Below are 13,730 nucleotides of genomic sequence, written 5' to 3'. Positions count from 1 at the left end.
AATGGGCTACTTGACAGCTTGCTGTGAAGAATTTACAAGACACTTTGCAGACAAAGTCACTCAGATCCTCTCCAGTTTGGATTTGTAGTAGATACAGGAGAAGCCCACATGTTGTAGTGGTTTGAGTGTTGGACTAGGACACTGGAAGACCAGGCTTTGAATCCCTGCCTATCCAGAAAAGCCCACCAGGTGACCTTGGAGAAGTCACATTTTCTCAGTCTTAGAGAAAGGCAAAGGCAACCTTCTCCTTCTTGGACAAATTTTGACAAGAAAGGTCCTTCATACGTGAACCCTTGAGTTGCCATAAGTCAGAAACAACTTGAAGTCTTGCAACAAGTTCATACAGGTCAAGTGGATGTAACTTTGTCATCTTCTTGTCCTGTATTATTGGATACATTTCAGTTTGGGCATCCTGAGGATGTGGACAGGGTCCTTGGAGAGATGTGAGCCACCATATGGGTACTGGCTCCTGAAATCAACCAGAAGGAGACTGGCCAAGTGGCTCCACTGTGGCAAAGGAGGCTGCCTGCCTCGGCAGGACGGCCCGGTTGCCACTTGGGGGAGAACTGTGCGGCTCAGTGCCTCCGCTCTCCCGGCTCGGGCGGCCCCAGAAGCCTGTGCGCGGGGCCGCCCGAGCCATGATTGGCCAGCAAAGGGGGAATGGGAGGGACTTCCGCCCATGCCAGCGGGGACTACATGTCCCAGAAGGCACCAGGGGGCAGAAGTGCCTCCTGATTGGGCGGCGTCATCACGTGGTGCCGCTTGGGATTGGTCGGGAGGCCGGGAGGCGGGTCCTCTGCCCTATCCCGGCCGCCTATTTAAGGCCACGTGGTGCCCCGGCCAGCGCCATTGCCAGCTCGGCTCACCCACCCACCCTCCCTCTGTGGGAGCAGGGTTGCTGTCACAACTTTGGAGCAGTTGCATAGGTCTCGGATCTGGTGGGTGTGGTATCCAGGGCTGTGTAGCGCTGGATCGGGAGTCCAATGGGGACACAGGGTTGCTCTGAGCGATGCGGTGTTGCCATTGTGGGGGCAACATTGATACAGCATTCCCTGTTGACAAGGGCTAGAGATGTGGTGATTCGCATATGCGGAGATGCAATCAATCGCATGACCGGTTATTGGAACAGATGGGCGTTTAATTAGTCTTTCCCTTTGTCATCCCGAAGCTTGGCCAAGACCAAGTACTTGGGTTCATCCATCAGTTAGGGGTTGATGGATGACAGATGCAGACCTCATGTATTAGAGCCAACCCTACGTTTTGGTTGTTATAGTTGTGTTAAATAAAATTGTGGCCTTTTTCTTCCAACTGCTGTGTATTGCATTTGTTCCGCGGCGACTTCCCTCTGAGGCAAGGAGCTTTCCGTCCTGCCTAAAAGGGGCTGTGTTGTGGCCGCTGCTGAAAAAATCCTCCTCAAACCCCATCATGATAGAGAATTACAGGTCTGTCTCTGTATTCCTGTCCTGAGCAAGGTTCTAGAGCATAGGATGGCCTCTCAGTTCCAAGAGTTCTTGAATGAAGTGGATTTTCTAGATCCATTTCAGCCTGACTTCAGGCCTGGTAATGGGAGAGACTGGAGTCAATTTGGTGGATGACCTACCTACACAGGGAAATGGACAGGGGAAATGCGTCCCTGTTGATTTTCCTGGACCTCTTTCACCACTGACACCCAACTCTCTCTCTCTTTCCCATTGGATCCCAAGGTTCTGAACTAATGTTCTGAACTAGTCTGTTGTCAGTAATGGATTAGATCAGGGCAAAGAAATGGATGTGCTCCTGGTCGGTTGACTGGTGGATCCAGGAACAGAGGTCCAGCCTGTGCTAGATGGAGTTACATTATTCCTGAAAACACAGGTTCAACCCTGAGCCAGGAAGCCCAGTTTCTGTGGTGGTCAGGAGTGTATCTGCAAAGTTAAAACCAGTGCACCAGTCAGATCTGGCTACAGTGACACATCTTGACTACACCCTGCTTGGACTATTTTGATACAATGTGGCTGAGCCTGTGTTTAGGAACTGTTTGGATTTTACTGGGTCCAAAATGCTGCAGCCAGCATGCTGACTGGAGCCAATCCTAGGAAGCATATAACTCACTTGTTGAACCGGCTTCCCTAGCTACCACTTTGTTCCTGGGCACAGTTCAAAGTGCTGGTCACAACCTATAAAGCCTTAGATCACTTAGGTCCAATCCTATACAGGTACAAGACAGAGGCATCAGCCTCACCTAAGCTTGTTTCCTTTTTAAAAATGTTACTTTTATATTCCTTGCCCCCTTGACCTCAAGACATGGTCCTTCTGCCCTCCTTATGCTCTCAACAACTTTGTGAGGTAGGCTAGACTGGGACAGAGCAGAGTGACCAGATGTCCTAAACACAAAGGAGGACAAGGTACTGTAAAATGTAGGACATTCAAGAAAAATGACATAACCAAATAAAAGCTAAAACCACTCATATCAAAGTAAATTTATGCTTCTTAGTAATGCTCAACATGGAGGAAATTTTGGAATTCCTCGTGGACAGGAGGTTGAAATGTAGGACGTCCTGGAAAAGGAGGCCATCTGGTCATCCTGGGAATAGAGTACTGGCTCAAGGTTACCCAGAAAATTTCATGGAGTGGAGACTAGAACCTGGATCTCCCAAATCTCAGTCTAGTACTTCAGGCATTATATCTGCTCTCTTCTCTTCTTTGTCTCTTTATAATTCATAGTTTTTTCTTATTGCTTGCATTGCTCCTTTACACAAGAGCCTCCTTGCAATGCTGACAGCCACCACTCTTCTTCAGATCCTTCCTCAATTTATTTATTTATTTGTGGTATTTATACCCTGCTCTTCAGCCCTAAAGGCTTACAGTTTACAGATAATTATTCAATTTTTTTTAAAAAAAATCCTTCCACCTTCATTTAAAAAAATGTTTTAATAAGTTTTATCAAATAACAAATTTATAAACAATAGAAATAACAGGCCTTGGGAATAAGCAAAAAGCATTTCCACTCAGTGGAGTATCACATGGGGCTTTTTGCAGCTCAGATCCAGGGTGACTCCTGGTTCAGCTATGCGAATTCATGTCATAACGTGAATGTTTTATCACACCTGGTTGCCCTTCTGTTGCCCTTCCAAATCGAGGGGGAATCAAATCCAAGGCAAGTCACGTGATGTGGATTCATGCAAAGTAGAGTGAGTGCAAATTGTATTACCACACCTGTGCATACCATGCGGATTCAATGAATTGAATTGGGACTCTTGCGCATGCTCAGTGGGGTTCTGGACGCTGTCCTCTTTCCCTGCCCCCTCTTTACCTGTCATCCTTCATTGGACTGAGGGAGCAGTCAGGGGATGATGAGATAGGTCACAGGGGGTCACTGGAGCCAGGATTCGGATGCAGGAGCAGTCAGGGGATGATGGGATAAGTCGCAGGGGGTCACTGGAGCCAGGATTCGGATGCAGAAGCAGTCAGGGGATGATGGGATAGGTCACAGGGTGGCAGAGGGGGCGAGATGGCATGAAGGAGGAGGAGGGGGATGAAGCAGCAGGACACAGGGGGGCATGGGGGACAACATTGGAGTGATCTTCCACACCAGACCAATTCAAAGTGAAATCGAAGTGAGCTTCAAAGCGAATTCTGTGAATTCACTTTTTCCGATTTCATCAAAATGAGGGGTCACTTTGGAATCACTGCGGAAGCACCACAGAAAGAGCACCCATAGAAAGGAATCTCATCTGATAACACATTCACGTTAGGACATGTATCCATATCATGGACCCACAGTCACCCTGGATCTGAGCTCCAAACCCCCCCCCCCAAATCTCCATGTGATAAACGCCAATAATACATTCTTTTGAAGTTGTAAAAAGATCCAGAAAGGGAAATCATAGATCATTTTGCAACAGTCAGGTGGTCAGTGTCCAAGATGTCCTTCCAAAAACCAGCTTGGTGCAAAGGTAGAGCAAAATGAGATATATTGTTATTGACATTATCAATAAAAACAGACCAATCCTCAATGAATGTGTGTGCTTTTTTTTTGTCCAGATCTGTTCTTGAAGGAATAGGAAGGTTTTTCTGATCACCATGTGTCCCAGCTCTTTTTCCACCAGTTTCCAAGTAACAAATTCCCTGTATTCCAGCATCTTGCAATTTCAGTTCTAGCTGCAGGGATTAGGAATAAAATGAGTCTCTGGTGTTTTAGATAACTATTCCCTTTGTTGATGCCAGGTTTCCTCTGATATATCCATATTTAAATCTAACTTCTAGGTTATTTGTCATACAATCACATTCTAATAAATGGGTTCATATGGAGCTAGAGGATAATAATTTAACCGATCTTTAATCTCATTTTTTTCTACTAAAACTCAAAGGAAGTTGAGAGATATGCATAATCTGTTCCTCAACAATTCATTCTAGTGTGGAAACAATGGATGCACTGAATAACTGTCATCTTTCGGCCGTTGAGGGAGAGAGCAGGCCGGCCCAGCGGTCATCAGGGGCTGGCCTGAAGACTGAGTGCCCTCCTCCATATCTGTCATCTTTCGGCCGTTGAGGGAGAGACGGGCCGGCCCAGCGTCATCAGGCTGGCCTGAAGCTGAGTGCCCTCCCCCATATTTTTCATCTTTCGGCCGTTGAGGGAGAGAGCAGGCCGCCCAGGTCATCAGGGGCTGGCCTGAAGACTGAGTGCCCTCCCTCCATAACTGTCATCTTTCGGCCGTTGAGGGAGAGAGCAGGCCGGCCAGCGATCACTCATGGGCTGGCCTGAAGACGTGTGCCCTCCCTCCATAAAACTGTCATCTTTCGGCCGTTGAGGGAGAGAGCAGGCCGGCCCAGCGTCATCAGGGACTGGCCTGAAGACTGAGTGCCCTCCCTCCATAACTGTCATCTTTCGGCCTTGAGGGAGTGAGCAGCCGGCCCAGCGTCATCAGGGGCTGGCCTGAAGACTGAGTCCCTCCCTCCATAACTGTCTCTTTCGGCCGTTGAGGGAGAGAGCAGGCCGCCCAGCGTCCATCAGGGGCTGGCCTGAAGACTGAGTGCCCTCCCTCCATAACTGTCATCTTTCGGCCGTTGAGGGAGAGAGGCAGCGGCCCAGCGTCATCAGGGGCTGGCCTGAAGACTGAGTGCCCTCCCTCCATAACTGTCATCTTTCGGCCGTTGAGGGGATGAGGCAGGCCGGCCCAGCGTCATCAGGGGCTGGCCTGAAACCAGGAGGCCCTCCTCCATAACTGTCATCTTTCGGCCGTTGAGGGAGGAGCAGGCCGGCCCAGCGTCATCAGGGGCTGGCCTGAAGACAGAGTGCCTCCCTCCATAACTGTCATCTTTCGGCCGTTGAGGGAGAAGAGCAGGCCGGCCCAGCGTCATCAGGGGGCTGGCCTGAAGACTGAGTGCCCTCCCTCCATAACGTCATCTTTCGGCCGTTGAGGGAGAGAGCAGGCCGGCCCAGCGTCATCAGGGGTGGCTTGAAGACGAGTGCCCTCCCTCCATAACTGTCATCTTTCGGCCGTTGAGGGAGAGAGCAGGCCGGCCCAGCTCATCAGGGGCTGGCCTGAAGACTGAGTGCCCTCCTCCATAACTGTCATCTTTCGGCGTTGAGGGAGAGAGCAGGCCGGCCCAGCGTCATCAGGGGCTGGCCTGAAGACTGAGTGCCCTCCCTCCATATGTCATCTTTCGGCCGTTGAGGGAGAGAGGCAGGCCGGCCCAGCGTCATCAGGGCTGGCCTGAGACAGAGGCCTCCCTCCATAACTGTCATCTTTCGGCCGTTGAGGGAGAGAGCAGGCCGGCCCAGCGTCATCGGGCTGGCCTGAAGACAGAGTCCCTCCCTCCATAACTGTCCTCTTTCGCCGTTGAGGGAGAGAGCAGGCGGCCCCGCGTCATCAGGGGCTGGCTGAAGACTGAGTGCCCTCCCTCCATAAACTGTCATCTTTCGGCCGTTGAGGGAGAGAGCAGGCCGGCCCAGCGTCCTCAGGGGCTGGCCTGAAGACAGAGGCCCCTCCCTCCATAACTGTCATCTTTCGGCCGTTGGGGAGAGAGCAGGCGGCCCAGCGTCATCAGGGGCTGGCCATGAAGACGAGTGCCCTCCCTCCATAACTGTCATCTTTCGGCCGTTGAGGAGAGAGCAGGCCGGCCCAGCGTCATCAGGGGCTGGTGACGAAGAATGAGTGCCTCTCCCCATAACTGTCATCTTTCGGCCGTTGAGGGAGAGAGCAGGCCGGGCCAGCGTCCTCAGGGGCTGGCCTGAAGACAGAGTTCCCTCCCTCCATAACTGTCATCTTTCGGCCGTTGAGGGAGAGAGCAGGCCGGCCAGCCGGTCATCAGGGCTGGCCTGAGACTGAGTGCCCCCTCCCTCCATAAATGTCATCTTTCGGCCGTTGAGGGAGAGAGCGCCGGCCCAGCGTCATCAGGGCTGGCCTGAAGACTGAGTGCCCTCCCTCCATAAACTGTCATCTTCGGCCGTTGAGGGAGAGAGCAGGCCGGCCCAACATCAGGGGCTGGCCTGAAGACAGAGTGCCCTCCCTCCATAACTGTCATCTTTCGGCCGTTGAGGGAGAGAGCAGGCTGGCCCAGCGTCATCAGGGGCTGGCCTGAAGACTGAGTGCCCTCCCTCCATAACTGTCATCTTTCGGCCGTTGAGGGAGAGAGCAGGCCGGCCCAGCGTCATCAGGGGCTAGCCTGAAGATACAGTGTATCTTAATTGTAGATTTTTCTTGTACTGTTATATAATTTTCTTGTACACCGCTATGATCTATTTGGAATAGCGGTTTATAAACAAAACATATTATTATTAATAATTGTCCCTGATCCCTCACCTGTTGCCCTTTTTAGTGCACCCCAGCTTGATTAGCCTACTGCAGAAATTGGAATAAATGTTGAATATATAGAATAATGGACTTATTTGATGCAGGAAAGCTGAGATCTCCTGATAGTTTGTTCAAAGCCTTGAGACAAGCCAATCCCACTTGGCTCCAAATGTTGCAAGTCCTCTCCTTTGCACGCCACATCCTGCTAAAAGGTTATAGTTCTAGAACCACAAGTTTTTATGAATCCATCTGTATAGATAAGGGACAATCCAAGGGGAAAGCATCCACTATATAAAAAACCCAATACAGTCCACTTATGGTAAAAATCATTCTGCCAAAATGTAAATTTACACAGCGCTGTACATACAATCTTTTCTCATGGTTCTTCTCTTATATCTGGTTCTTATCAAGAAATAGTGTGATGTAGTGGTTTGAGTTATGACTCTGGAGACTAGGGTTTGATTCTCCACTTGGCCATGTAAACTCACCGGGTGACTTTGGGCAAGTCACACTCTCTCAGCCTCAGGGGAAGGCAATGGCAAACCTCTTCTGAAGAAATCTTGCCAAGAAAGCCCCATGATAGGGTTGCCTAGGATCGCCATAAGTCAGAAACAACATGAAGGCCCACAGCAACACCAACCTACAAAAACGTGCTGAATCTTAAGTCCCATCAGCATCCCAAACTGATTTGGAGAGAGCACAGGCCGCCTTTTCCCAGCAGAGAGCCCAAGGAGACTTTTAATGACTAAATGCTTGCAGACAGTCTTCTTATAGACAAAGGCACATGGGCACTGCAACTTTGAGGCTCTAGTTATAACATAGGGTGCATCTATAGCAGGGTGACCAGATGTCCTAACCTCAAAGGAGGGCAAGACACCACGAAATGGAGGATATTCGAGGCAAATAATAACGGAGGACACTGCAGTATAAAAGCTTAAAAAAACCCACTCATATAAATTCATGCTTCTTATTCCTGCTCAAAATGGAGGACATTTTGAAATTCCTGCCAGACAGAAAGCTGAAGTGTAGGGCAGATCCTAGAAAAGGAGGACCTCTGGCCACCCTGTTCTTAGTCCTGCTCAAAATGGAGGATATGCTCTGGAAAAGGAGGGCGGCTGGTCATCCTGCACTGTAGAAATGATGCAGTTTGGCACTACTTTTAAGTGTTGTAGCTCCATCCTATGGAATCCTGGGATTTGTAGTTTTACAAGGCCTTTTGCATTCTCTTCCCCAGAGTACCCATGTCTCATCGAACTACAAGTAGGATGGAGTCATGGCAGTTAAGTCAAAATGCACTGTTTCTACAGTGTAGATGCACCCTAAGTGAAAAAACTGTGCCTCAAAAATTAAAACAAACAAACCCAAACTCCAATACGCATGCGCCATGCAGTTCCACCATTGGAGCAGGGATGGACGGAGGCGCCGTTTGAAAGCTGGACGCCAGAGGGCGCCTCTTAGCCCTTTTCTCCCCCTCTCCTTTATGGCTTCCCCCTTTCAACTTGAAGCTGATTGGAGAATTGGCCTCTGACGTTTTCAGGCTCAGTAGCCAATGACAGGGAGCGGCTCGTGGGGCGGGACTATATAAGCCAGGGGGCGGAGCTTGCGCGTGGCCTTGCCTTTCGCAACTTACCGATGGTCAGAACTTGTTAGAGCTGAAAGAGGAAGGAGCGAGTTCTGGGAGGGCCAGCAGCAGCAGCAGCAGCAGCAGCAGCAGCAGCAGCAGCAGCAGCAGCAGCAGCAGCAGCAGCAGCAGCAGCAGCAGCAGTTCCACAGGCGACTCTTTTCCTTCGTGCCTTTAAGAAGAGGGACAGATGTTTCGCTTTTAAATATAGAGACTTGGCCCAAGTGCATTTATTTATTTGCTTTAATTTTAATCTATTTTTAATATTAATTTGCATTTAACTTTAATGCGAGCCTTGTTTTTAATTGACCTCAGCTCTAGAAGCTGCCAGCCTGCCTTGATCTCCCTGCTGCTCTGTTTTAAAACCTTCTGCCACGTAAGGTTTTAAGGGTATGCATACGGTCTTCACTTTTGTTCTCTCAGTGTGTTTTAGCATTTTAACTGCTTCTAATATGTACTGTTTTTAAAGAGCTTTTCTCTTTTGGCTGTGTTTTATTCTGATGATGAGTCATGTTTGAACATGTGTTTTAATGCTCTTTTAATGTGGGCACATTAGTGTGTTTTTGATTGTACTGTTTTGGTTTGTAAAGCTGTCTATGCCCTCAATTTGGGGGAGAGAGTCAATAATAATAATAATAATAATAAGGTAATAATAAGGTAAGAGAAGAAGGAGGGCCATTTGTGGGACCTTGTGTCCCTCCTCTTCAGAGGTTGCCAAGGGCAAGCCTGGGCATGTTGCTTTGCTGGACCTGGGCCATAGAGGGGGCTGGTGGAAGGACTTAAGGCTTGAGCAGGATTCAAACACAGAGCCCTGTTAGTCTGAGGAAACAGAGTGCAATGGGATTTTCTAGCACCTTTCAGAGTAACTGAAAGAAAGAAGCTGAGAGCAGGAGTTCTCATAGACTAGAGCCTACTTGAGTCTACAGATGCATCTGGGGAAGTAGCCTCAAGTCTAGGAAAGCTCCTGCTCCCTCCCAGCTTCTTTCTTTCAGTTAGTCTGAAGGAGCTAAAACAGGGGTAGGCAACCTTTTTGAGCCGGGGGCTGGGTTGCTGTCCCTCAGACAACTGGGGGGCCGAAGCCAAAAAATAAATAATTAAATATTTTTTAAAAAATTTAAATAAATAAATAACTGGGACAAATGTAGGACAACACTTTCAAATGGTGGACACTTTTTTAAAAAAAGTGGAGGACATGCAAAAAAATTTGCTGATTTTTTAAAAAAATGTTAATATAAACGCATGTTTCTCAGGCGTCTAAGACAATTGCCCCCCTTGCCCCGCGCGCGAGAGGCCAAATTCCTCGGCGGCAGGACGGGCTGGGGCCGGTCCCAAGGCCCGCCAGGCCGCATTTGGCCCGTGGGCCACAGGTTTCCTACCCCTGAGCTAAAAGATCCCTTTCACTAAGAGTTGATGGGTATCTGGTTTATTTGCTTTCAGTTGCACACCTGTGAAACCACAATCCCCAGGTCCAAAAACTGGCTTCATATGCAAAAAGGACAGTAGGGGATGGGGGGGGGGGAGTGCTGTCTCAGCAAATGCTAAAGGAGACACAACTGAACACCAGCTTAGATTACTTCTCAGCAATTTGCTATGTTTGTATCCTACATTTCTTCCAAGGATCTCAAGGTTGTGTCGGCAGGCCTCTGTTTTTTTAAATCCTTCTGGAGTATGTCAAGCTGAAAGGTAGTGCCAGGCCTAAAATCACCTGGGGGGCTGAGGGCAGGCCTAGGTGAGCACCTTGTTCAGGGATACCGGTACACCCTGCAGGGCTTCACAAAGACCAAGGGAAAGGCTTCCCATTGATTCCCATACTGTACTTCATAGGCTTGGTGCCCTGATCTGAGAGAGAGACCACCCAGATGTGCCTGTCTTAAATTGAATCATAGAGTGGGAAGAGGCCTCAAGGGCCATCCAGTCTAGCCCCATTCTGCCATGCAGGAACTCACAATCACAGCACCCCCCACAGATGGCCATCCAGCCTCTGTTTAAAAACCTCCAAAGGAAGACACTCTTTATAAATACCGTACATAAACCTAACATACAACATATACATTTATTTATAAACTTAGGCCTAAATACTCTGAAGGCACCAGATCCTGCCTGATCTTGGAAGTACTAACCAGGGCTGACCTTCCTTAGTACTTGGATGGGAGACGACTAAAGAATACCAGGTGCTGTAGGCTTTCATAGGAAGGAATTGGCAAAACAACCTCTTAATATTCCTTGCCTGAGGAAACCCTATGAAATTACTTGAAAGCACATATAATTTATAAAATAAATAAAATAATAATAATAATTTATATTCTGCTTAATCTCAAGGAATCAAAGCAATTTAGAACAGGAAAACAAAATACAGTAAAAAAAAATATGTTAAAAATTCCCAAAACCCCATCCCTCCCCCATTATAAAAACATATTTAACGCTAAAAAGAGATTAAATCAAAGAAGACATTAAATACAATAACAATTAAAATGAAGTAAGGGTTTCTAGCAGGGTCAGGGTAAAATAAAGATAAAGAGGGGGGATAATGGAAGAAAAAGGAGGGGGGAGGCAGGCCAACAAAGATGTTCTAGTCTGGAAAGGCCTTCCAGAGTCTAGGATGTCATTTGAAGAAACGTCTTAATGATAAAAATATATGTATCCTCCTACCTCTGGGGGCTGTTTTATTCTGCAAAATGATTAACCTGTCAACTAGACGTTGTTGGCTTTAACCTTTCTACTGACTTAGTATAATGAGATTGATAGGAGACTTGCAGAGCATCATTTTATCAAGTGCCTTGTTTACTCTCTTAGTAAAGAAACCTTTTTCAGCAGTGCTTTGGGCCTAGAAGTTTGAGATTGACAAAAATGCCTTCTCTCTCTCTCTTCAGTGTAGAATCAATTGTTGTATGTCTTCAAGTTGTTTCTGTCTTATCACAGCCCTAAGGCCAAGCCTATCACAGGGTTTTATTGGCAAGATTTGTTCAGATGGGTTTGCCATTCTGTTCCTGTGAGGCTCAGATTGTGCCCTGCCCAACTCACCCAGTAGGCTTCCATGTCTGAGTAGGCATTCAAACCCTGGTCTCCCAAAGTTAATTGATTTGACAATAAATACAGGGGCAATGCTGGGATCTCTGGCTGTAAGTCATATATATATATAATATGCTGGGAGCTGAAGGTCAGGGAGGGGTATTGCACATTCTCAACCTAGTGCCTCGCCAAAACACAAAGCCTGGGATTCCATAGGATCCAGCCATGGCAGTTAAAGTGAAATCATAGTGAAACAATTATGTAGTGTGAAAGGGTCCCTGCTTCCTAATTCCTGGAATGCATTAAATGTTATTGAAAACACTTACTAATACAGATTTGGATGCTGTTGTAATAATTAACAGAGACATTTTCTGTGCATGTGCTGGAGTTTTCTGAGACAAGGCCCTGTTAGAATGGTTACTTCAGTTTTGGATCCTATCTTTGCAGCCATCTACAGAAACAGAGCTGATTGGTTCACTAAGGACATTACTGCACTACACTCTTCTAGTGCTGCTATTCCACTTTTACTGCTCTGGCTGCCTCCTGTTGCATTTTGGGGTTTGTAGTTCAGTGAGGCCTAAGAGCTCTGCCTGGGAATTCTAATTCCACGCCCTAAACTGCAAATCCCAAAAGGCAATAGGAGGCAGCCAGACCAGAAAAGTGGAATAGCAGCATTATACGAGTGTAGTGTGGCAATGTGGTAAAAGTGTGAGCAATGGCCACGCCAGTTAACCAAAATCTCACTGTTGGTTGTCCTCTTGTAGTTTTCTGAGCATGTCCCCCCACCCTAAAGCTATCTTTAATCAGTCCTCACTCGACACACCTGCCTTTTGCATTACCTTGGCCATTCTGGCTTTGGGAAAAATGTAAACTAATAAAACATGCATCATAACACATTAGCTTTGGGTGACATATCTACAACAAGGGCAAAAACCTTTTGGCCCGCCACATGTTGAGCTGCAACTCCCAGCATTCCTCACCATTGACTAGGAATGCTGGGAGGTGTTCTCTAACAATGTCTGCGGGTCCATGTGATAACGTTCTAGTTCTACACCATTGATGCTCTTTTGCAAACTTACATATATGTTGGACCATGTCCCCCATCATCCTTGAACAGTGGTCATGTTAACCGGGGATAATGTAGTCTGGCATATCTAGAGGGTACTGGTTTGCAAAATTGCTGATCTATTCCTTTGTCAGTTGACTTGTAACCAATGGCAGAATCAAATATGATCTTCATACAGGATGACAAGTACATGCTTTGCTATAGGCAGTTATTCTGAACCAAGTCTTGTATTTCAGATGATTGAAACATTTGCAACAAGTGAGGCTCAGGAATTGCTGCACCAGCTGAATGTGTTACTGGATCAAGAGTTAAGATGTCAGCCAAAGTTCTCTGGTCTAAGAATAATTGAATCTGCTCATGATAATGGGCTCCGGATGACTGCGAGTTTGAGAGACTTTGAAGTCAAAGACCTGCTTAGTTTACTTCAGTTCTTTGGATTTGGTACAGAGACATTTTCCCTTGCTGTGAATTTTTTAGATAGGTTTTTATCAAAAATGAAGGTAGGTCTTTAGACTACTAAGTTATAAGCCAATTTATCTCTGCTTTTGTGTAACACTTCACAAATATATGGGTTCTAAGACTTCAGCTGTCAGGGAGACTTGCATTCAGTACATTGTTGATTTGTAATCTTGTATGCTGTTACGCTTTGTAAATCAATCCTATTAAATGGAATCAGGACTTGGGCTGCTCAAAACATACCCTTACTGAATAAATTCACCATGGAGCATAAGTAAAGTATAGTGTCTGAGAAGTCTTGCACCTAGTTTTCTTGAAAACAGGCACGCAAGTGGAGTGTGCCTTGATTTTGAACATAAGATACACAACATTGGCTTGAGTATGCATGCTAATTTTGATTTGGGTTATCTGTCATAACAAATGGTTCAGATCTTATTTGCTGGCTGACATCACAAGGAGTGTGAGGTTAAGACTTGTTGCTCATGTCCAGAATATTCCTGGACAGGTGTATCAGTTTGCATTTGAATATCTGTTCTAAGGGAAATTGTGTCATAGCAGGGATGGAAAACCTTTCATTTATCAGATACACTGGTACCCCGGGTTACGAAATTAATTCGTTCCGCCGCCACTTTCGTAACCCGGGATACTTCGTAAGCCGAATAGCCCATAGGCGCTAATGGGGAAAAAGCCGCGGCTGCGCCGCGGCTCCATTTGAAACAGCGCAGAGGTTTTTTCGTAACCCGAAAAAACCTTCGTAAGCCGAAACAATAAATCCCTATGGGATTTATTCGTATCCCGATAA

General features: G+C 47.1%; 1 protein-coding gene across 1 annotated transcript in view; it reads left to right on the top strand.

Moving 5' to 3' along the window:
• Positions 1-8,476: 8,476 nt before the first annotated feature.
• CCNG1 (cyclin G1) overlaps positions 8,477-13,730 on the top strand; it is a 13,420-nt gene continuing 8,166 nt past the window's right edge. The window contains exons 1-2 of the mRNA XM_042451678.1: positions 8,477-8,787; positions 12,709-12,972. Coding sequence (XP_042307612.1) covers positions 12,709-12,972 — 264 coding nt within the window. The 5' untranslated portion in view covers positions 8,477-8,787. The remainder of the gene's footprint in view (positions 8,788-12,708; positions 12,973-13,730) is intronic.

This window comes from Sceloporus undulatus, chromosome 2 (assembly GCF_019175285.1).
Source record: "Sceloporus undulatus isolate JIND9_A2432 ecotype Alabama chromosome 2, SceUnd_v1.1, whole genome shotgun sequence".
Taxonomy (NCBI): Eukaryota; Metazoa; Chordata; class Lepidosauria; order Squamata; family Phrynosomatidae; genus Sceloporus; species Sceloporus undulatus.
Note: the sequence above shows the minus strand (reverse complement) of the source record. Positions and strands in the feature narration are given on the sequence as shown.